The 25975-nt window shown below is 37.4% G+C and overlaps 1 protein-coding gene and 1 non-coding gene across 2 annotated transcripts in view; both read right to left on the bottom strand.

The window, feature by feature from the left end:
- GABRA3 (gamma-aminobutyric acid type A receptor subunit alpha3) overlaps nucleotides 1-25975 on the bottom strand; it is a 171915-nt gene that overhangs the window by 48112 nt on the left and 97828 nt on the right. The window contains exon 3 of the mRNA XM_026451624.1: nucleotides 22734-22954. Within this exon, the coding sequence (XP_026307409.1) occupies nucleotides 22734-22954 (221 nt within the window). The remainder of the gene's footprint in view (nucleotides 1-22733; nucleotides 22955-25975) is intronic.
- On the bottom strand, nucleotides 17545-17649 carry LOC111536022. Its single transcript, XR_002729627.1, has one exon. It is a non-coding gene; the product is annotated as a U6 spliceosomal RNA (small nuclear RNA).

The following is a 25975-nucleotide window of genomic DNA, read 5'->3' as shown; positions in this document are numbered from 1 at the left end:
CAACAGTGTAAAAGTGTTCCTATTTCTCCACATCCTCTCCAACACCTGTTGTTTCCTGATTTTTTAATGATTGCCATTCTAACTGGTGTGAGATGGTATCTCATTGTGGTTTTGATTTGCATTTCTCTGATGGCCAGTGATGATGAGCATTTTTTCATGTGTCTGTTGGCTGTATGAATGTCTTCTTTTGAGAAATGTCTGTTCATATCCTTTCCCCACTTTTGGATGGGGTTGTTTGTTTTTTTCTTGTATATTTGTTTGAGTTCTTTGTAGATTCTGGAAATGAGCCCTTTGTCAGATGAGTAGATTGCAAAAATTTTCTCCCATTCTGTAGGTTGCCTGTTCACTCTGATGGTAGTTTCTTTTGCTGTGCAGAAGCTCTTTAGTTTAATGAGATCCCATTTGTCAATTTTGGCTTTTGCTGCCGTTGCTTTTGGTGTTTTAGACATGAAGTCCTTGCCCATGCCTATGTCCTGAATGGTACTACCTAGATTTTCTTCTAGGGTTTTTATGGTATTAGGTCTAACATTTAAGTCTCTAATCCATCTTGAATTAATCTTCGTATAAGGAGTAAGGAAAGGATCCAGTTTCAGCTTTCTACTTATGGCTAGCCAATTTTCCCAGCACCATTTATTAAATAGGGAATCCTTTCCCCATTTCTTGTTTTTCTCAGGTTTGTCAAAGATCAGATGGTTGTAGATGTGTGGCATTATTTCTGAGGACTCCGTTCTGTTCCATTGGTCTATATCTCTGTTTTGGTACCAGTACCATGCTGTTTTGGTTACTGTAGCCTTGTAGTATAGTTTGAAGTCAGGTAGCGTGATGCCTCCGGCTTTGTCCTTTTGACTTAGGATTGTCTTGGCAATGCGGGCTCTTTTTTGGTTCCATATGAACTTTAAAGCAGTTTTTTCCAATTCGGTGAAGAAACTCATTGGTAGCTTGATGGGGATGGCATTGAATCTATAAATAACCTTGGACAGTATAGCCATTTTCACGATATTGATTCTTCCTATCCATGAGCATGGTATGTTCATAGCAGCCTTATAGCACAGTGTTTAAGAGCATGGATTCTTTTATTTTTTCCTTTTTAGAAAACATGCTTACCTTAGCCATTTATTAATTTATTTGTAGATTTAGAGGGTACAAGTGCCATTTTGTTATACAGATATATAACATAGTGGTGAAATTACGGCTTTTAGTATAACTATCACCCGAATAATACATATTATGCCATTTAGGTAATTTCCCTTCCCTCACCCCTTCCTACTCTCCTGCCCTTTAAAGTCTCCAATGTCTATTATTCCACTCTGTGTGTCCATGTGTATACATTATTTAGTTCCCACTTATAAATGATAACATGCAGCATTTGACTTCCTGTTTCTCGGTTGTTTCACGTAAGGTAAGGGCCTCCAATTGTATCCATGTGGGTGAAAAGGAGATACTTTCATTATTTTATTAATAAATAGTGTTCCATTGTGTGTGTGTGTATATATACACATAACATTGTGTGTATTATATAATATATCATATATATTGTATTATATATATTAATATATATATATATAATATATACAATGATATATTATATATAATTTTCTTTATCCAGTCATCCATTGATAGACACTTAGGATGGTTCTATATATTTGCAATTGTGAACAGTGCTGCGATAAACATCTAAGTACAAATATCTTTTAGATATAATGATTTCTTTTTGTTTGTGTAGATACCCAGCAGTGAGATTACTGGAAAAAATATAGCTACTATTTTTAGTTCTTTGAGAAATCTCCATATTGTTTTCCATAGAGGTTATGCTAATTCACATTTTCAACTGTGTGTAAGCATTCTCTTTTATCTGCATCCTTGTCAACATCTGCTTTTTTGTTTGTTTTTGCATTTTAATAACACCCATTCTGAGTGGTGGAAAATGGTATCTCATTGTGGTTTTAATTTGCATTTTACTGATAATTAGTGATGTTGGGCATTTTGTCATATGTTTATTGGCCATTCATATGTCTTCTTTTGAAAAATGTCAGTTCTTGTCCTTTACCCACGTTTTTAATGGGGTTATTTTTCTTTTCTTTGTTGATTTGTTTAAGCTCCTTATAGATTCCGGATATCATTTATTTGTTGGATGCATAGTTTGCATATATGTTCTCCCATTCTGCAGGCTGTCTATTCACTTTTTTTTTTTTATTATTATTATACTTTAAGTTCTAGGGAACATGTGCACAACGCGCAGGTTTGTTACATATGTATACATGTACAATATTGGTGTGCTGCACCCATTAACTTGTCTTTTACATTAGGTATATCTCCTAATGCTATCCCTCCCCCGCCCCACAATAGGCCCCGGTGTGTGATGTTCCCCTTCCTGTGTCCAAGTGATTTCATTGTTCAATTCCCACCTATGAGTGAGAATATGCGCTGTTTGGTTTTCTGTTCTTGCGATAGTTTGCTGAGAATGATGGTTTCCAGCTGCATCCATGTCCCTACAAAGGACACGAACTCATCCTTTTTATGGCTGCATACTATTCCATGGTGTATATGTGCCACATTTTCTTAATCCAGTCTGTCACTGATGGACATTTGGGTTGATTCCAAGTCTTTGCTATTGTGAATAGTGCCACAATAAACATATGTGTATACGTGTCTTTATAGCAGCATGACTTATAATCCTTTGGGTATATCCCCAGTAATGGGATGGCTGGGTCTAATGGTATTTCTAATTCTAGATCCTTGAGGAATTGCCACACTGTTTTCCACAATGTTTGAACCAGTTTACAGACCCACCAACAGTGTAAAAGTGTTCCTATTTCTCCACATCCTCTCCAGCACCGGTTGTTTCCTGACTTTTTAATGATTGCCATTCTAACTGGTGTGAGATAGTATCTCATTGTGGTTTTGATTTGCATTTCTCTGATGGCTAGTGATGATGAGCATTTTTTCATGTGTCTGTTGGCTGTATGAATGTCTTCTTTTGAGAAGTGCCTGTTCATATCCTTTGCCCGCTTTCTGATGGGGTTGTTTTTTTCTTGTAAATTTGTTTGAGTTCTTTGTAGGTTCTGGATATTAGCCCTTTGTCAGATGAGTAGATTGCAAAAACTTTCTCCCATTCTGTAGGTTGCCTGTTCACTCTGATGGTAGTTTCTTTTGCTGTGCAGAAGCTCCTCAGTTTAATTAGATCCCATTTGTCAATTTTGGTTTTTGTGGTCATTGTTTTTGGCGTTTTAGACATGAAGTCCTTGCCCATGCCTATGTCCTGAATGGTATTACCTAGGTTTTCTTCTAGGGTTTTTATGGTTTTAGGTCTAACATTTAATTCTCTAATCCATCTTGAATTAATTTTCGTATAAGGGGTAAGGAAAGGATCCAGTTTCAGCTTTCTACTTATGGCTAGCCAATTTTCCCAGCACCATTTATTAAATAGGGAATCCTTTCCCCATTTCTTGTTTTTGTCAGGTTTGTCAAAGATAAGATGGCTGTAGATGTGTGGTATTATTTCTGAGGACTCTGTTCTGTTCCATTGGTCTATATTTCTGTTTTGGTACCAGTACCATGCTGTTTTGGTTACTGTAGCCTTGTAGTACAGTTTGAAGTCAGGTAGCGTGATGCCTCCAGCTTTGTTCTTTTGGCTTAGGATTTTCTTGGCAATGAGGGCTCTTTTTTTGGTTCCATATGAACTTTGAAACAGTTTTTTCCAATTCTGTGAAGAAAGTCATTGGTAGTTTAATGGGGATGGCATTGAATCTGTAAATTACCTTAGGCAGTATGGCCATTTTCAAGATATTGATTCTTCCTATCCATGAGCATGGTATGTTCTTCCATTTGTTTGTGTCCTCCTTTATTTCGTTGAGCAGTGGTTTGTAGTTCTCCTTGAAGAGGACCTTTACATCCCTTGTAAATTGGATTCCTAAGTATTTTATTCTCTTTGAAGCTATTGTGAATGGGAGTTCATTCATGATTTGGCTCTCTGTTTGTCTGTTACTGGTGTATAAGAATGCTTGTGATTTTTGCACATTGATTTTGTATCCTGAGACTTTGCTGAAGGTGCTTATCAGCTTAAGGAGATTTTGGGCTGAGATGATGGGGTTTTCTAAATATACAATTGTGTCATCTGCAAATAGGGACAATTTGACTTCTTCTTTTCCTAATTGAATACCCTTTATTTCTTTCTCTTGCCTGATTGCCCTAGCCAGAACTTCCAACACTATGTTGAATAGGAGTGGTGAGAGAGGGCATCCCTGTCTTGTGCCAGTTTTCAAAGGGGAATGCTTCCACTTTTTCCCCATTCAGTATTGTATTGGCTGTGGGTTTGTCATAAATAGCTCTTATGATTTTGAGATACGTTCCATCAATACCGAATTTATTGAGAGTTTTAGCATGAAGGGCTGTTGAATTTTGTCAAAGGCCTTTTCTGCATCTATTGAGATAATCATTTGGTCTTTGTCTTTGGTTCTGTTTATATGCTGGATTATGTTTATTGATTTGCGTATGTTGAACCAGCCTTGCATCCCATGGATGGAGCCCACTTGATCATGGTTGATAAGCTTTTTGATGTGCTGCTGGATTCGGTTTGCCAGAATTTTATTGAGGATTTTTGCATCGATGCTCATCAGGGATATTGGTCTAAAATTCTATTTTTTTGTTGTGTCTCTGCCAGGCTTTGGTATCAGGATGATGTTGGCCTCATAAAATGACTTAGGGAAGATTCCCTCTTTTTCTATTGATTGGAATAATTTCAGAATCCTCCTTGTACCTCTGGTAGAATTTGGCTGTCAATCCGTCTGGTCCTGGATTTTTTTTGGTTGGTAGGCTATTAATTATTGCCTCAATTTCAGACCCTGCTATTGGTCTATTCAGGGATTCAACTTCTTCCTGGTTTAGTCTTGGGAGAGTGTATGTGTCCAGGAATTTATCCATTTCTTCTAGGTTTTCTAGTTTATTTTTGTAGAGGTGTTTATAGTATTCTCTGATGTTAGTTTGTATTTCTGTGGGGTCGGTGGTGATATCCCCTTTATCATTTTTTATTGTGACCATTTGATTCTTCTCTCTTTTCTTCTTTATTAGTCTTGCTAGTGGTCTTTCAATATTGTTGATCTTTTCAAAAAAACAGCTCCTGGATTCATTGATTGTTTTCAGGGATTTTTGTGTCTCCATCTCCTTCAGTTCTGCTCTGATCTTAGATATTTCTTGCCTTCTGCTAGCTTTCGAATATGTTTGCTCTTGCTTCTCTAGTTCTTTTAGTTGTGATGTTAGGGTGTCAATTTTAGATCTTTCCTGCTTTCTCTTGTGGGCATTTAGTGCTATAAATTTCCCTCTACACACTGCTTTAAATGTGTCCCAGAGATTCTGGTATGTTGCATCTTTGTTCTCACTGGTTTCAAAGAACATCTTTTTTTCTGCCTTCATTTCGTTATGTACCCAGTAGTCATTCAGGAGCAGGTTGTTCAGTTTCCACGTAGTTGAGTGGTTTTGATTGAGTTTCTTATTCCTGAGTTCTAATTTGATTGCACTGTGGTCTGAGAGACAGTTTGTTATAATTTCTGTTCTTTTACATTTGCTGAGGAGTGCTTTACTTCCAACTATGTGTTCAATTTTGGAATAAGTGTGATGTGGTGCTGAGAAGAATGTGCATTCTGTTGATTTGGGGTGGAGAGTTCTGTAGATGTCTATTAGCTCTGCTTGGTGCAGAGTTGAGTTCAATTCCTGGATATCCTTGTTAACTTTCTGTCTTGTTGATCTGTCTAATGTTGACAGTGGGGTGTTAAAATATCCCATTATTATTGTATGTGAGTCTAAGTCTCTTTGTAAGTCTCTAAGGACTTGCTTTATGAATCTGGGTGCTCCTGTATTGGGTGCATATATATTTAGGATTGTTAGCTCTTCTTGTTGAATTGATCACTTTACCATTATGTAATGGCCTTCTTTGTCTCTTTTGATCGTTGATGGTTTGAAGTCTGTTTTATCAGAGACTAGGATTGCAACCCCTGCCTTTTTTTGTTTTCCATTTGCTTGGTAGACCTTCCTCCATCCCTTTATTTTGAGCCTATGTGTGTCTCTGCATGTGAGATGGGTCTCCTGAATACAGCAAAACTTCTCTACATTCATTATTCTAGTTAGCCATTCATCAAATCCTTTTTCAAGGATTTTAGTTTCTTTGCAGTGGTTACATAGTTCCTCCTTTAGCTCTGACAAGTTTGATCGACTGAAGCCTTCTTCTCTCAACTCATCAAAGTCATTCTCTGTCCAGCTTTGTTCCATTGCTGGTGATGAGCTGCGTTCCTTTGGAGGGAGAGATGTGCTCTGATTTTTTGAATTTCCAGCTTTTCTGCACTGCTTTTTCCCCATCTTTGTGGTTTTATCTGCCTTTGGTGTTTGATGATTGTGACATACTGATGAGATTTTGGTGTGGGTGTCCTTTCTGTTTGCTAGTTTTCCTTCTAACAGTCAGGATCCTCAGCTGCAGGTTTATTGGAGTTTGCTTGAGGTCCACTCCAGACCCTGTTTGCCTGGGTATCAGCAGCGGAGGCTGCAGAAGATAGAATATTGCTGAACAGCAAATATTGCTGTCTGATTCTTGCTCTGGAGGCTTCGTCTCAGAGGTGTACTCAGCCATGTGAGGTGTGAGGTGTCAGTCTGCACCTAGTGGGGGATGTCTCCCAGTTAGGTTACTCAGGGGTCAGGGACCCACTTGAGCAGGCAGTCTGTCCGTTCTCAGATCTCAACCTCCATGCTGGGAGAACCACTGCTCTCTTCAAAGTTGTCAGACAGGGACATTTACTTCTGCAGAGGTTTCTGCTGATCTTTGTTTAGCTGTGCCCTGTCCCCAGAGGTGGAGTCTACAGAGGCAGGCAGGCCTCCTTGAGCTGCGATGGGCTCCACCCAATTCGACCTTCCTGGCAGCTTTGTTTACCTACTTAAGCCTCAGCAATGGTGGGTACCCCTCCCCCAGCCTCACTGCCACCTTGCAGTTAGATCTCAGACTGCTGTTCTGGCAATGAGGGAGGCTCCGTGGGTGTGGGACCCTCTGGGCCAGGCTTGGGATATAATCTCCTGGTGTGCCGTTTGCTAAGACCCTTGGTAAAGCGCAGTGTCAGGGTGGGAGTTACCTGATTTTCCAGGTGTTGTGTTTCTCAGTTTCCCTTGGCTAGGAAAAGGAATTCCCTTCCCCCTTGTGCTTCCCAGGTGAGGCAATGCCTTGCCCTCCTTCAGCTCCCACTGGTTGGGCTGCACCCACTGAGCAGCACTGACTGTCCAACACACCCCGTGAGATGAACCCAGTACCTCAGTTGAAAATGTAGAAATCACCCATCTTCTGTATCACTCACGCTGGGAGCTGGAGGCTGGAGCTCTTCCTATTCAGCCATCTTGGGTGCCCCCCTGTCTATTCACTTTGTTGATTATTTCTTTTGCTGTGCAAAAGTGTTTTTCATTTAATTAAGTCCCCTTTCTCTATTCTTGTTTTCATTGCATTTCCTTTTGAGATCTCAGTCATAAATTCTTTGCCAAAGCCAGTGACCAGTAGAGTTTTTCTAGATTTTCTTCTAGTATTTTAATAGTTTCAGATCTTACATTTGAGTCTTTAATCCATCTTGAGTAGATTTTTGTATATGGTAAAAGGTAGGGTTCCACTTTCCTTCTTCTGCATATTGCAACCCAGATTTCCCAGTAGCATTTATCGAATAGGGTGCCCTTTCTCCAGTGTATGTTTCTGTTGATTTTTTCAAAACTTGGTTGGCTGTAGGTATGAGGCTTTATTTCTGGATTCTCTAATCTTTTCCATTGATCAATTTGTCTACTTCTATACCAGTACCATTCTGTTTGGGTTACTATAGCCTTGTAGAATAATTTGAAACCACGTAATGTGATGCCGGTAGCTTTGTTCTTTTTGTTTAGGATTGCTTCAGCTCTTTGTGCTCTTCTGTGGTTCTATATTAATTTTAAGATTTTTTTTCTAATTCTGTGAAAAATGACATTGGTATTTTGTTAGGAATTGCACTGAATCTCTAGATTGCTTTGAGTAGTGTGGTCATTTTAACAATTTTGATTCTTCCAATGCATGAGCATGGGATGTTTTCCCATTTCTTTGTGTCATTTACAATTACTTTCATCAGTGTTTTGTAGTTTTCTTTGTAGAGATCTTTCACCTCCTTGGTTAAATGTATTCCTACATACTTTTATTGTAGCTATTGTAAATAAGCTTGCATTCTTGACTTGTTTCTTAGTTTGATCATTACTAGTATATGGAAATGCTATTGATTTTTGAATGTGGAGTTTGTATCCTGAAAGTACTGAATTCATTTATCAAATTTAGGAATCTTTTGGTGCAATCTTTGGGGTTTTCTAGCTGGAGCAATTAGGCAAGGGAAAGAAAAAACAGACATCTAAATAGGAAAGGAAGACATTAAATTGTCTCTGTCTGCATATCACATGATTACATATACTGAAAATCCTAAAGACCCCAACAAACAATTGTCAGAACTAATAAATGAACTCAGTAAAGTTGCAGGATACAAAATCAACGTGCAAAATTCAGTAACATTTCTACACACTATTTAAAAAATAATCAAGAAAATAATCAAATTCACTATAGCTACAAAGATATGCTTAAGAATAAATTTAACATTTTCAGAGATGAAAGATCTATACACTAAACATTGATGACAGAAACTGAAGAAGACACAAATAAATTGAAAATCATCTTTTGTTCATGGATTGAATGAATTCATATTGTTAAAATATTGATACTACCCAAAGTGAGCTACAGATTCAATGCAATCCTTATAAAAAATCCAGTGACATTATTCACAGAAATAGAAAGAAATCATAAAATTTGTATGGAGCCACAAAAGACCCCAAATAGTGAAAGCAATTTTAAGCAAAAATAATGAATCAAAAAGAACAAAGCATTGCACTATTTGATTTCTATAGTTATCAAAACAGCATGGTACTAACATAAAAATAAACACATAGACCAATGGAACAGAATAGAGAGCCCAGAAATAACTCCACACATTTACAATCAATTGGTTTTCATAAAAGATGCCAAGAACACACGATGGGAGAAAGAACAGTCTCTTCAATAAATGGTGTTGGGAAAACAGGATATCCACATAAAAAAAATGAAATTGGACCCCATTTACATCATACTCAAAAGTCAACTCAAAATATTTTGAGTTGAAACTATAAAACTAATAGAAGAAAACAGAGAGAGAAAGCTCAACAGCACTGGCCTGGGCAATGATTTTTTTGTAAATGACCCCAAAAGCATAGACAACAAAAGCAAAAATAGCCAAATGGCATTACATCAATCTAAAAAGCTTCTGCACATCCAAGGAAACAGTTAACCTAGTGAAGAGATAACCTGTGGAATGGGAGAAAATATTGCATACTATACATCAAATAAAGGGTTAATATTCAAAATATATAAGGAATTCAAACAACTCAATAGCAAGGAAACAAATAGCCCAATTTCTAAAATAGGCAAAGGATCTGAATAAATATTTGTCATAGATGTATGAAAAGAGGCTCAACTTCATTAATAAATAGAGAAATTCAAATCAAAACCACAATCACATATCACCTCACACATGTTAGGATGGCTATACCAAAAAGATAAAAGATAGGTGTTGGCAAGAATGTGGAGAAAAGAGAACTCTTTCATACAGCCATTATAAAGAAACAGTATGGAGGTTCCTCAAAAATTAAAAATAGAAATACCATATAACCCACCAATCCCATTACTGTGTGTACATGCATCCAAAGGAAATGAAATCAGTATGTTGAAGAGATATCTGCATTTTCATGTTTATTTCAGCATTATTCACAATAGCCAAGATATGGAATCAATTTAAACATTCATTGATGGATAAATGGATAAAAAGATGTGGTATATATACACAATAAAATACTACTTAGCCTTAGAAGGAAAGGAAATTCTGCCATTTGCAACAACATGGATGAACATGGACGACATTATCTTAAGCAAAATAAGCCACACACAGAAAGACAAATACTCTACAATGTCATTTATATGTGGAGTGTATACAAGTTGGACTCATAGAAAGAAAGTAGAATGGTGGCCAGGAAGTGGGAGGACCAGGGAGATGTTGGTCAAAGAATATAAAATTTCAGTTACAAGGGAAAAATAAATTCTAGAGATCAATTGTACAACATGGTGACTATAGTTAATAACAATGTTTTATATACTTTATTTATTTATTTATTTATTTATTATACTTTAAGTTCTAGGGTACATGTGCATAACGTGCAGGTTACATATGTATACATGTGCCATGTTGGTGTGCTGCACCCATCAACTCGTCAGCACCCATCAATTCATCATTAATGTTTTATATACTTAAAAATCACTAAGAGAGCAGAATTCACGTGCTCTCAGCACAAAAATTGAGATGTGAGTTAATGCATATGAAAATTATCTTAATTCAGCTATTCCCCAATGTATAAATATATCAAGACATTCTATTGTACACCATAAATACATGTAATTTTTATTTATTTATTAAAAATAGAGCATGGATTCCAAAGCCAGACTGTCAGATTTAAAACTCAGGTCCACCATGAACCCAGCTTGTAGTAGTAGTTATGTGTAAGTTACTTCAGTTATCTGTGCCTTGTTAGCTAACACCTTGTCAATGCTAATTGAAGGCCTAAGACTGGATGATACTACAAAGGGAGTGATGGTATCTAGGAAAGACAAGAAGTCTAATGACTGAGATTCAGCATACTAGCTGGGTTCATGTCTTTCCACTGACTCTCCACACACCTCAGGCAGAAGGTACATGTATCAGAATCTTGAAGGAAGGAGGGGAAATGAAGCAAGGGGTACACCATAGACTGCATATGGTCATTTGAAACATTTGGTCCAGCAATTATGCTATGCTATCTCATTGGGTTCGAAATCCCTGCTATTGACTAAAAGTCACAGGGTAAATAATTTCTTTCTATACCTTTGGAATTGAGACAGATTAGTGACTTGGCTATTTGGTGCCCTTATCTCATCTTTATTGGAAATACCTAAGTGCATTTTCAAAACAAGCAAACATATCAGAGATTATTCTTACTATATGATTTGCTGATTTTTAACATTTTATTATACCATTGATACAAAAGCCAGTATTTACTTTGCATTTATTATGCAGTTCTTTGCATATTAAGGATATTTTTGCTAGTACATATGTCTTGTCTCCTGAACTAGATTGAATACCCCATGTAAGTCATTTGCTTTTAGATGGAAATGCATCCAACACACTAACCCAATGAGAAAATTGTCCAACTCAGAAACTATTACATCCATGTCCTCAGTGCCTGCTGTGGTCTGAATGTTTGTGTCCCCCTGAAATTACAATTTTGAAATTATAATATAACCACTAATGTGATAGTATTAAGTGGTGGGGCATTAGAGAAGTGATTAGGTCATGGGGGCTCTGTCCTCTTGAATGGGATTACTGGCCCTATAAAAGTGACCTAAAGGAAAATGTTAGTCTCTTCTGCCATGTGAGGACACAGCAGAAAGTTGCCATATTTGAAGCAGAGAGGTAGCCTTTAGATAGTGAACATACTAGAGCCTTGATCTTGGACTTCCTGACCTCAAGAACAGTGAGAAATAAGTTCTGTTGTTTATAAATTACCCTGTCTAAGGTGTTTTATTATAGCAGTTCAAACGGATTAAGACAGTGCCCATTTGCCTTTAATCCAGGGAGAGTGACACTTCAGGAAAGTGAAGTTCTGGTTATCATAAGCTACTTCTCCATTACTTTACCCTTCTAATGTAGCAACCTCTAGCACATATACCTTACCCAGAATACTGTGCAGTTTGTATACTTTAAAATATGCAAGCTATATCTGAAATAAAGAATTAAAAAACCTGCAAAATTAATTGAATGAAAATGAGTCACCTAAATTAACTGCCCCACAGAAAAATATTAAATCATTCTTAGATTTTTGCACATAGAATATGGATTATTTTTTAAATAAGGGCATAAAATAGAAGAAAACTATAAATAAGGTTAGAGAAAAAAGATTCCCACACTAACTAGAATCCTAAAGGTTAAAAATCTAAAGTTTATTGAATATATGCACTGGTTGTTCAGTGAGGCTATCAATGTGTTTAAGTATAATGTAGGAGGGAACAGTTTGAACTTTGTAGGATACGAGGGGCTCTGGAGTTCAGTATGAGCCCTAGTGAAAGCAATCTGTCAATTAGGCCTTCTCGAAGTAGAACGGCCTACTCTGAACTCTTAGGAATGTTCTCTCTAAGGACAAATAACACTGCTTCAGGAGCAGTTGAGGTGCCAGACCGGCTATTTCTATAATAATGGAGTAAAGGGCAGGATTTGGGATTTATGGTGAAAAAGAAAGAATAACAAATCATTAATAGCCATTATCCGTACAGCATGAGTCACTTGAAATATATTACCACCAAACACCCAAACCAAGCAACACATTAGTCACAAGAATGCCAGTTGTCTGAGGTGTCCCATTAAATCTTCAAGTTATAGATAAGAAGCTCAGTACACAGGAAGGAGGGCCACCACTTTACTACTCTATTTAGCCTTCAGAGGGAGCACATCTGAGTTTCAACAATTATCTCAGACATGTAGCTCCAACCTCATTTTCTGACACGCTCTCCCCCACTCTCCAGCCATCTGTAAAAACTTACGATTTTACAAAACAAAACTCTCATGTATCTGTGTCTTTTCATACAGTTTTTTTCCTGCCTGGAGTACCCTTTCCTTTTTATATGCACAACATATTTCCTCCAAGTCTTTTCTCAAATATTCCCTCTTCCATTATGCTTTGTCTGTGCCCTACAAGTATTGTGGTTTCCTCCAGCTCACAGCAATCTAAGAGCTCTTTGGACAACAGTCTTAGACCTTACCACATAGGATTATTAGTGTCTGTTTAGCTCTCTGTCTTCTGCACAGGACTATGAGCAACTTGAGAGAGTGGTCTCTTCATCATTGTAATCCCATCCCTGGTATGGTAGTTGGCACACAGCAGATGGTTGACAGCTGTTTCCTGATTTAATAAATATTTCTGTGAGATAGGCAGAGCAGGTATTTTCAGCAACGTGTCCCAAAAGAAGAGACTGAGACCCAGAGAAGAAAAATGCCTTGCTCATGGTTACACTGCTGATCTGTTCCAAAGTTGGGATTCACAACCACGGCTCTTAATTCCTTCTCTGATGTTTATTCTACTACAACAGAGTTTCTACTCTGTCTAGGGGTAGCATCTAAAATAGCTGGGTTCTTTGGAACAAGAGGGACACTTATGTTGATCTGTAAATCCCTCTGTTAGAGTGAACTTTTAAACAGACTCAATTTGCCTGGAGACCACCAGTTTCTTGCTTGGAGAATAAAGGCAGTCCTTGTTATTTCAAGGCCATGATTTCCACATGGAACTGGCAAAAATGAAATAATGTGAGGAAACATCTCAGGAATACTTTTTTTCCTTCCCACCTTCTGGCTCAAATGTTAGTTCCCCTGTGAGGCCCTGCCACACATCTGGGCCCATGCCCTCAGGTTTCAGTGAATCCTGTAATTTTTAGCTCATGGCACTTCACCGTCAGCTTTGTGTGAAACTTCCATTATGCCTTATAGTACAGTGAATGATGTGCCCCATCATTCCTCCTAAGATATGAGCTCTTGGAGGGCAGGAGTTGATATCCTTGCATGAAGAGTGCACAGAGTAATTTGAGATTGACTGAAGACTTACACTATTATTTCCTTCTCACCTCATTGTAAGCTTTCTCAGAGCCCAAAATGAACCATTCCATCTCTTCTATGCTCTTACTTCTGTTCATTAGAGTGAGATTCACTAAGTGTGGCTCTGCGAGTCAGTTGCTAGCTTAATGAATAAGGAACTACAGGTGGAATCCCCTAGAGCAAAAGCCTTTACAAAAAAAGACTGTGTGAAACAAGCTATCAATGCTTGGTTGATCTGATTATATTAAATCCTATACAACTAACAGTCTGGCCCAAATGCTTTCCCTGGTTCCTGGCCATTTCAGAGGCAGATACTATAATGAACATGCAAGTGCAAGCTATTTGCAGCTAAATAAGTAGGAGAAGAGTTTTACTGATGAAGTTTGTGGGAGGAGGGTTCCTGACATGCAAAATTCAGCCTTCAAATAGTTTGTCTTTGGAATATTCAAAACACATAAAACTGACTCAGTCATACAATAAAAAATTTCATGGCCTTAATATGATAGTAACCCACACTTAATTGGTTCAGAGCACCACTTTCCTTTTGGTGATTAAACATGGAGAAACTAGTGCCTATTTCTTTTGAGCTAAATGTAGGACACCATTAATGTGTAACATAATCCATAGCTGACATTTTGTGCAATGTATTCAGTTTTACAAATTTCACTGTGTCAAAGTTTTCATGAGTTCCAGAACTGCATTTCCAACTGCAGCTTGTCATGTCCACCTTAGATTCATTATTTAAAATTGATAGCCCACACCTTCCCTTATTAGAGGAAATGATGTGATGTAAAGGGGAAAAAAGGTTTTCACTAGCAGAATGACTTGGGTCTCTATACCAGCTCTGCCACTTATTGGTGGTGTGAGTTTGCTCTATTGAAACTTCAGTTTGCTAACTGTAAAAATGGGGATATTAACAATAAAAATAAAAACACTTCATAGAATGGCAAGAAGTATACCAAGCAATTTACATGCCTTATCTCATTTACTTCCTGCAATGGCCTATGAGGCAGGCATTGTTATGATTTGCCTCATTTTACAGAGGAAGGACCAGGAGCAGTCTTACTGCAGAACCCACCTTCTTAATAACCATGCTATATTATGCTTCTGTAGTATATACACATGAACATGGCTGTGAGGATTGAATGAAACAAATACATGTGAAGCGACTAGCACAATATATGGCATATAGCAAATCCCCAAGACATGTAAACTCTCAACTATCCCCTCCTCTCTCCAAAATATCTCCTTCTTCTCCTATAATGAGTTTTTGTTGTGGTGGTGGTTGTTGTTGATAACATCACAATTCACTCAATATCCAGGGAGAATATATCAGGGACATTCTCAATGCACCTTTTTCCTCAATACCCTATATCCAGTTGGACTTCAAGTTCTATTGAAAACCTCTCTCATCATACTTGCCCTTCTTCCACTCTCACTTCTCACTGCCTTTTGTTGTACCTCTGTCAGTCTTCCCTGGACTATGAAAGGGTCTGCTAACTAGTATTTCTGTCTATTTATCTTCCAGAGTGCAACCATGGATTTTAATTTAAAAAAAAAAAAAAAACAGGGATTAGCAAATACTTGCCAACTGGTCACTAAATCCATTTTCTCGTTTTCTTGGCAATGTTTCTTTTCCCACCATGTCCATGTGACCTCATTCTAGTTAAAGTAATGTCAGTAGAAATGAGTATGCCACTCAAGGCCTGGTCTATAAATACCTCTCATATACAATCTGTCGTGCTCTTTCATCTTCTGTTGACTTAATACAAATAAGCACAGTGGTCTTGAAAACCATGTGTTGCACCACTTGGAAATGAGCCGCTTGTCAATGGGGAACACCTGCTTTGAACTTTCAGAAGCAAGAAATACACTTCTATCATGTTTGAACTGTTATTCATTATTGGGTTCAGCAACTTGTGTTATCACAAATTATCTTGTCATGTCATTCACTTTTAAAAAATTATGTTGGTCAAAGGATGCATATTTATAATTAGGTAGGAGTAATAAGTTCAAATGATCTATTATACAGCATGGTGACTAGTTGACAATAATGATGATATATTGTATTCTTGGAAAATGCTGAGAATGGATGTCAAATGTTCTCATCACAAAAGGATATCTATGTGAGGTAATGCATTTGTGAATAGCAAGATTTAATTATTCTGCAATGTATATATACTTAACATCATGTTGTACACAGTAAATACAATTTTATATGTCAATTAAAACATAAATAAATCTGTAAAAACAATAATGCTTTCCTGTAACTACAGGATAAACATATTCTGTATCACTTTTTCATTATCATCCCTCATCTGTCATGCACAAATCCTTCCAAATAGGTATGCTTTTGGCTATATTTCCTACTCCCTTTCTTTATCACTGCCATGTTCCAAAATCTGATTACTCCTCTTTATTCTATGGAAATGTTAACAATTGGGTCATCATTTATATTACACCCCAATACTTCCATTATCCTAGGCAACTTATTTGCTTATAGAAACCAGCCATAAAACATCCTGAACCCCATACTTCCAATTAGGCACCAAGTGCTATCAGTGCTACCTCTTGAACATATTGTATGTCCACAATTCTTCCTCAAAACCTAATTTAGTGGAAAAAGCAGTAATCTGAAGCTAGAATAAGTGTTGTGAAGATTAGAGATGTTTTACAGAAAGTACCTAACAAATTGTAGGTGTTCAACACATAGTATACTACATATACATAGTATATATAATACGTAGTTGTCATTAGGATTATCATTTGAGTATTATGGCAGCTTCTTAGCTAGGCACCTCATCTTCAGCCTTGCCTCCCTCTAATCTGCCTCCTACACTGCTCCCAGAGTGATCTATCTTAAATGCAAATTTGTTTGATTTCTTCCTCCGCAATAAACTCTTTAATGGATCCTCATCATGTTTATGCCAACATAGCATATAAGCCCCTCTCTCCACCTCAGACTGCTTTCCTGCACTGTACTCTGGTCCAGTCACACTGAACTTTTAGTCCTTCCATGTGTCATCACTACCGTCTCCTCTCACTCTTCAAGCCTTTATACATGCTATACTCGAACTCTGGAATAGTTCCTCCCTTTTAATTTACTTCTACAGATCTTTTAGGTCTCAGAAATCATTCAGAAGGTGATTTCCTCTGGAATTTTTTGTGGCTATTCCCCACAGAATCATTTCACTGTCCTTGCTAGATGCTCCCATAATACTCTCTATTTCCCCTATCAGGTCTCACAAAGAAGCATGGATTTTCTGATGCATGATGTCGATTCATGAATACATGTCTTTGTGCATAGTATTTCTTCTGCCTGGAAAACCCTCCTCTACCTCAGCCCTGTCTCTCATTTGTTTGATATTCACCTACACTTCCTTCAAGATTCAAGGGACAAACTCTGCATCACCTCCTTTTGCAGCTTTCTTTGATAACCCCATATCATTTTAGATGTGACTTCTCCTGCAATTCTAGCACATTTTGCACCTCCATTTCAGGAATTTTGTATTCCTGTGCAGCTATCTGTGCACAGGTCTCTTTAACTGTAGAGTCGTTAAGAGCATGACCTGTGCCTTCCAGAACTTTAAACATAATAAGCACTCGTGAATGTGCTGAATGAATGTTTTAAGTCAATAGGATAAAATCTAGTTAAATTCAATAAATAGTTATCCTTCATATTCAGATAGTCAATAGTACTTTTTTACTGTATTATATATTATGCAACATTTATATACAATGAACATGTTTACCTGTATCCTCATAAACAAATAATATGACATTAATAGAGATGAAGTTCTCTATATGTCCATTCCTGAATAATAAAAAATATTTTATAAATGTGTATATCATCTTGGGCTGGGCTCTGCTAATTATCTATGCATTGTTCCAATTTTAGTATGTGTGCTGCTGAAGTAAGCAGCAGGTAATGGGTTTTAGCCTGTATTTTTATGGTTGTTCTGAGGTCCCAAGATGAGGCAAAGCAAGGCTTCTTTCTACACTGCCCTAGTTACATACCCATGCAATGCTTGCTCAGATTTTAGTAGGAAGCTGTCCTACTGTAGTCTCCCCATGGACTCCAGATAAGATTCCTGAGGGTCAAAATAATAATAGGGATGCTAAAGAATAACACTTTCCGAAAAATTCTAAGTATTCTGCAGACCTTATTCAATTTTTGCTTTTCATATGCCTGCAAGACAGGCAGCAGCTACATTACTATCAGACTAGAGAAAGCGGACGGTTTGTGACTTGAGAAATGTCACTAGGTGAATGAATTGTGGGGCTGTAAAAAGAACCAGGCTTTTATTTTTCCATTTTGAGCCTAGGTCTCCCTCCAGACCCACCTTCCTGGACCTAAGGTGCTACTGTGTAGGAAACCAATGACTTCATCATGCTTCCATGCTTCTGTACTTCCTCTATTCTGTAAATCTGAATAAGCACAAGGGCATTCTACATAGACTCTAATCTCATCGAACTTGACTTTCTTGTCCAATTCAGACTAGGATAAAGGGCCCAATTATCATCATCTTCCCATTCATTCAACTTTATTTCAAGGCAACTAATCCTTTGCTCGGCTTCATCCTCTGCCCTCCTCAACCTGCATCTTCTACTTTTTTATATTTCAATATTCCTATCCTCTCTCCTTTCTTCTCTCTTCTCTATCCCTCCCCCAAAACTTAAACCTATCCTCTATGCTTTATTCCTTTTATTGTTGTTTCTCCTCTATCCTGTTCTTTTCATTCATTCTCTATTTCTCCTATTTGTAATCTCTACTGTGTTCAGATCCTTTCCTGCCCATTACTCTCTCCCTCCTCTTGCTTCTCTTCCATTTGCTTACTGTCTTCTGCCCATCCACATCTCCTCATTATTCTATCCCTCCATCCACCTCATTCCATACAGCTTCTTTTCTGTTTACATCTACTCCATTCCATTCTTTCCACAATTGTGTGAACTCTTATCTCTTTTTCAAACTCTTCTCTTTCCTATAGTTTATTACAAGCATGCCTCTTCCATCTATTCCTTCCCTAATGCTCTGTTTCCCCAAATTCTCCTTGATATATTACATTCATTCATACCTTTTCTCTGTCCTATCCTCCCCACCTTCATTTCAACATTTATATGTAACCTCATAAACTTTCATGCAATGTGAGAAGAGGTGTCCCTCTTCCTTTCAAGTAAAACTCTAACTGTAGATTTGATATCATCCCCTTTATGGTATTTATGAGAATTTGCTGTCAGCGATGTGTTATTTCTACTATATCTTCAATCTTTGTCTTCCTACTGACTCTTTTGTACTATCTTACAAGTATGTGTCAGTGTCTCCTCTGAAAACAAAGGCAATTTCTCTTATCCCTGAATGTAGCTATGATACCTTCCTCCCTTTCATTTTCAAACAAGCTTCTCGAAGTTATTTTCTATATGTACTATCTCCACTCCAACTCCTAAAACTCTCTATTGCACTAGCCACTCTATTGAAACAGTGTATGTGAAGAATACTAATATCCTCCATGGTACCAAACTTAAGACATACTTCTAAGTCTCTATATTATATCTCTTTTTATAGCCAACAATGTTGTAAAAATGTATAAACATGGTAAAGTGCATGAACTTGCAGCTGCCCGACCATATTAATAATGCTGGCTTAACCATCTACTACCCAAGTTAACTTGAAAAATTCTCTTACCCACGTCGTGTCTCAGTTTTTTTTTTTTTTCCATCTGTAAAGTTGGGATAATAGTACCTATCTCATACAGTTATTAAAGTTGTTAGGAATATTATAAAAGTAGAATGATTAGAACAGTGTCTGTCATATTTTACATACTATATTGATGCTAATTAATATACTTATTATACTATTAGTGGTGTTATTGATAACTCTCATTGTTTTGAAACTTTAATTTATCAGTCAAGACAGGTTAGATTAATATGCAGTAGGAAACAATCTGAAAATCTCAGTGTCCTAAAGTAACTGAAGTTTATTTCTCACTCACACTATCTCTGGTTGGGGCAGGGGGACCCACTCGCTTCTATGTCATCTTCAATAAGGGGCATAGAATGATAGGGCAAAGACCATCTGGCATAATGCTACTTACCGTGGCTAGGGGAAGGCAACATGGCAAATTATGTATTGGCTCTTGAAGGGCTTCCCATCCTCTCTCAGAGCTGACACATGCTATTTACACTCACATTTGGTTAGTCAAAGCAAGTCATTTGTCCATGCTGAACTTCAAGGCTCAGGGAAGTATAGTACTACTTTGTACCGAGATGGACGTGAAGTGAAAATATTGGCAAGTGTTAGTATTGACTACCACACTTAGCTTTCACGATACTGCACACTGTTAACAGCTCCCTGACATTTTCTTCCTGGTTTCTTTCATAGGTTCCTCTTTGCCCTCCACTGCCTTACTGATAGTAGTGCTAGATGACTAGATACCTGGCATGAAATTCTTCTTACTCTATACTCTTTCCTGAAGTGATGGCATCCATTTTCATGTTTCCATTTGTTCCAATATACTAACAACACCATACTTTATATATCTACATTGTATCTCTCCCTTGTTCTTAAGACTCAAATATCCAACTACTATTAGACTTCTTTCCCTGGATAATCTACAATCACCTTAAGCTTATCTTGTCCCAAATTAACCTCACAGACTTATCTACATTTGTCCTAACTTTCAAATCATCTACTCCAGCCTATAGTACCATCTTTCAGTCATGTTATTTGGATACCTACTACCTTCACAACTCCTCTCTACCATTCTGAAGTTTTCTATATTTACTGCCTATTTCCTCAACATATCGTCACTTCTCCATCTTAATCCATTGTTCTGAATTATAACACCACTTCTAATCTAGACTATTTCAGCAGTTTCTTAATCATTTTCTCTAATTCCAGTCTTTTTACCTTCAAATGCGTTATTTACCCAGTAGCTACACAGCCATATGAAATAGAAAACTGACCACCTCAGTCTGTTGCCTAAAATACGTCCTTCCATTCCCTGCAACTGCTCACTTGGTTTTCTCTGTCTAGAATGTCCTTCCTCTCTTCCTTCTGCCTAGAAGTTTCTTGACTGCATTCTACTTACATAATAATATAAAATGCTAGTGCTAATACCAATAATCAGAAGCCTAGCTGTTGCCTTATCCAGGGACTCTTCTCTCAACCTGTCCCAAAAGAATGAGTTAGATGACCCTGCTCTATATTCCAATAACTACCCATCTCTTTAACATTTTAGTTAACATCATTTGCTATTATGCTATTAGTCTTTCTCCCCTATTATATTATGATTATCTTAAGAAGAGAGACCATGTCTCATTAATGTGTGCATTTCCAGAATTTACTTTAGGGCCATGTATATATTAGGAAGTCAAGACATGTTTGGCAAATGAATAAATGAAGGAAAGCTTCTCTTTCTTCTGTCTACAATTTCCTTCCCTCTTGTTCATCTCCTCCCATGTCCTTTCCTCTACTTCTCTATGTCTTTTCCTCTTTATTCCCACCTATTACATCCACTTCATTATATTCTCCTGTCTCTTTAGGATATTCTAATATCTAATCTAGCTTTTTTATTTTACACCATCTTATCCTTTGTCTTCTCAATTTCTCTACTCTTTTTTTCCTCTCTTCTCATATTCTCTTTCTTTTCACCTTTCTCATTTCTCCAATATATATGCTTCTATGTACTCTGTGTAATTAGTCTCCTCCCCTCTCGACCCTCATCTTCCCACTTCTATCCACTTTCTTTCTTCATTATTTTATCCTCCACTCTATGGTCATATCTCCTCTATGCTCATTTTTCCTCCTGTCTCTCATCCAACTTCTCTCTTAAGTAATTATTATTACCCTTTTTTCCTTGATCATCTCCTCATCTTCCAAATTCTTGTGGGAAAAACACCAATAAACAGCAAATTTGAAGTAATGAGAGATTAGTATACAGACAAACACACTTCGTTTATTCACCACCTATTTACCAGGCATGCAATATTTGAGTTTTCTTCTGCAAAATAACCAATACAGCAATTCTAAATAGCCATAGTAGCTCCACTACACAAAATTAGCACTCATTAATGTGGGAGGAAGCTTCAGGAAGTGACAACTGATATCAGAGGAACAAGAAAATTCATAAAAAGCAAACCCAAAAACCAAGAATGTTTTTTAGTATTGGGGAAAGAATCTTACTGCATCAAAAATCCTTTCAAACTTATTCTTTTTGACAGCAAAATTCAATGCCTAATAACTCTATGACAGTAATAAGTCATGAAATAAATAAAATTGTGATGTTTTTATCCATTGGGAGGTGGAAAAGTATAAAATATAATTTATATTTTATGAAGATTTCAATATTATATATACACACACATATGCACACACATATAAACACCATGTATAGATAGATAGATAGACATAGATATAATCTTAAATTGTTTGGAAAATTCACTTATTATCATCCTCAGTATCCTAAGGTAATGTAGTATAAAATTAATATATTTAAATAAATTAAAATTTTAAATAAGTATTTTAAAATTTATCTTTATAAAATACTGTATGTTTCACAAAATATCCATAGTTATTTCATTTGATACTCACAACTCTGCATCATAGGGATAGTTTGCTGCTGCATTTAAACCTAGTCAATTCTAATTATCAGTGTTCATGCCTGTGTGTATGTTTTTGTGAATTTGTGTATTTAAGTGACCGTGAATACATATGTCCTTCTGTGTTAGTCCACATGTGTCTTTGGGTATGCATGTATACACAAATCGTGAATGTATACCTCTGTGTTTCTCAAAATGTTCATCTATGCAACTCTCTATTTATGTGTTTATTAGAATATATATGTCTGTGAGTATGTATGCATGCAATTGTATTAAGAAGTGTATATATACCTGTACATTTCTAATCTATACACTTGAGAGAATTTTCAGTAGATATTCTAAAACATTCTGCTTTCAAGCCCAGTCCTACTCCCAATATACTTTGGGTGGAAGCCACCACTCTCTGACCTCATTGTGTAGAGGAGGGTACCGTTGTCCACCAATCTGAGCAGCTTGTTGGGCGTGGTCATGTTATGAGCCACCGATTTCTTGCCATTGTGGAAGAAGGTGTCAGGTGTCCAGATCTTGCTAGCCAGGAGATTGTTCAGTGGAAGGATCTTCATGGGGCCATCAAATTTCAGTCTTTCATCATGCCATGTCTGCCGAAAAAATACATCAATAGTGTACTCCTAGGGATGAAAAGAGAGATAAACAATGTTTCAGTTGAGTTCTGGTAAGGGTTCATAGTGCCCTTAGCAAATATTAATTACCTTGCAATATTTCCTCTGATGCAGAGAAGCAGCAGTCTATTAACAGTAGCTCCTGGTGTGTAAGGAAAATGATTATGATTGAGAAATAATGCCATGGAGATTAATAAACATGAGGATAACATATTTGACAAGGTGTTTTTTAGGAAGACTGCTGCCAACACATCCCCACACACCACACAAGTTGATCATAAGACTTTGCCTTATGAAAAAGCAAGTGCTCCCTCCTCTATGCAGTGACACCCAAATAAGAACAAGTTTCTTACCTTGTCTCTGCTGCTTAATGACCCCATCGAAGGCCAATATAAAAATCACCACAAAACCAAAACCTTACATTTTATCATACATTTAATCTAAGTCTCAAAATAACAATATGTCTGATTCGGGAAGAGCTTGTTATCCTCAATAAATAATGAAATATTATAGATAAGACAAAAAACATATCTTATAGACCAATAAGATAAAATGGGTAATGAACAGCAAAGTCACGAAATGGATAAAAATTGCTAATACATGTGAAGAAAACATTCAAATTTGCTGTTTATGTAAATACAAAATAAATTAACAATAAATGTTCCAGGTATTGGTAACAGCATAATAAATTATTTGAGTACATTTTCTTGCAGCTATTAATTATAAAACCTGAACAACTGTATATACCTGTATTTCTTGAAAACAGTGGAGTGTGACTGAAAGCAGACAGAAACCTAAGGTGAGTTTACCTTTGAAAGATGGCAGCAGCAATAGATTAGAATTGTGAGTTTGTGATTTTTCTTTCTTGAAGGTGCTTCCCAAACCTAGAATTCCTGTGGCATATACAATAGCCTTACTAGCTCAAGGTGGCAGAGAATCTGGACTACTAGGGATAGAAGACTCAAAAGTAAGAGCATCCCAGAAGGGATGGGCCTCCAAATCTGAATATATATTCTGCCAAAAATTCTGGCTGATTACTATACTACACACAAATAGGAGAGACCCTGGGGCCCAGTTAAAAAAAAATAGGCAGAAACAGTAGGATAGTGGTCCACTAAATGAAAGAAATCAGCTGGGTGATGTTTGTGAATTTGCTACATTTAGACTGAAGGAATTCCTTAAGCCATCACAATTCATTTAGACTGAAGGAATTCCTTAAGCCATCACAATTCAAGTGGAGGAAATCTGAAAAAGTATTAGCTTATCAGAGAAAAAGCTCTGGATTAGAAGATGAAAATTCATGAGGAAGTCCTGGGAACAAGAGAACCACTGAGAAGGTGAGTCCCAAAATCTGAGTATAACATCTCTTATGAAAGAGCTATTAGTGAACTGGAAAAAAACATATGAGGAAAAATTGCCCAGTTCACATTTCAGACACAAATGATAGAAAATATGAAAGGGAGGTATAGTACTATGAAGGAAAAAAATAGAAGTTTCACTATACATATATTACAATTCTAAATATGAGAGATTCGAGAAAATAGGGGAGAAACAATATTCAAAGTAGTAGTGGACTACAATTTCCAGAATTGTTGAAATATATACATCTTTAGCTTCAAGTACCATAATGAATTGCAAGCTCAATAAATTAAAATAGATCCCAGGCAGTGCATAATGAATTTAAAGAATACCAAAAAAGAGATTTTAAAAATTGCAAAACAGAAAAGACATGCTACCTACAAAGACATGACCACTTGACTTATAATCACCACTTATGTTGACTTCTTAAGTGCAACAATAGAAACCAAAAAGACAATAAAAATACACTTTGAAAATGTCGTTAAGAGCAGAAGAAGATGGCACAATAGAAGGCTCCACTGATTGTGCCTCCCCCTGACCCCCCCCCAGCAAGGACACCAATTTAACAACTATCTATACACACACAAAAAAAGCACCTTCATAGGAATTAAAAATCAGGAGAGCACTCACAGTACCTGATTTTAACTATGTAACTATTTTAACTATGAAAGAGGCACAGAAGAGGTAGAAAAAACAGTCTTGAATCACTGACACCACCCCGCTCCATCCGCTGTCAGTGGCGGTGTGGCATGGAGAACTGTTTTGTACACTGACGAGGGGAGAGCACAGCAACTGTGAGACATTGAACTAGTGCTGCCCTGTTACAGCAGAAAGCAAAACCAGACCAAAATTAGCTGATGCCTGCCCATGGAGGGAGCATTTATCCTAGCCCTAGCCAGAGGGGAATCACTGATCCCAGCAGGCGCAACTTCAGTTTCCATAAGCCTTGCCACCTTGGGCTAAAGTGCTGTGGAGCCCTAAGTAAACATGAACAGCAGTCTAGGCCACAAGGGCAGCAACTCGTAGGTGATTTCTAGTGCTAAACTGGGTCCAGAGCCAGTGAACTGATTGTGGGGAGACATGTGACCTATGGAGACACCAGCCAGGGCAGCTAAGGGAGTGCTGGCTTCATTCCTCCCCTAACCCAAAGCTGCACAGCTCACAGCTCCAAAAGAGATCCCTTCCCTCCACTCGAGTAGAGGAGAGGGAAGAGTAGGGAAGACTTTGTCTTGTATCTTGGATAGCAGCTCAGCCACAGAAGGATAGGGCAGCAGAGTTGTGAGGCCCTACCTCCAAGATGACATTTCTAGAAACACACTGGATCAGAAGGAAGCCCATTGCCTTGAAGGGAAGGAACCATCACTGGCAGGATTTATCACCTAACTAAAGTGCCTCTGGGCCCTGAATAACCAGCAGTGATACCCAAATACTATGTGATAGGCCTTGGATGAGGCTCTGAGATTTGCTAGCTTCAAGTGAGACTCAGTACATTTCCAGCTGTGATGGCTATGGGACTAGACTCTTTCTGCTTGAAGAGAAGTAAATGGGATTTTTTTTCTTTAACCTTCGGTACGAGTTTGGCCTCAGTGTGTTAGAGCATCAAGCAGGCTCTCGGGGACCCTGATTTGAGGACTTGGCTCCTGGACAGCATTTCTGGACCTGCCTTGGGCC

This window comes from Piliocolobus tephrosceles, chromosome 12, assembly GCF_002776525.5.
Source record: "Piliocolobus tephrosceles isolate RC106 chromosome 12, ASM277652v3, whole genome shotgun sequence".
NCBI classification, from domain to species: Eukaryota; Metazoa; Chordata; class Mammalia; order Primates; family Cercopithecidae; genus Piliocolobus; species Piliocolobus tephrosceles.
Note: the sequence above shows the minus strand (reverse complement) of the source record. Positions and strands in the feature narration are given on the sequence as shown.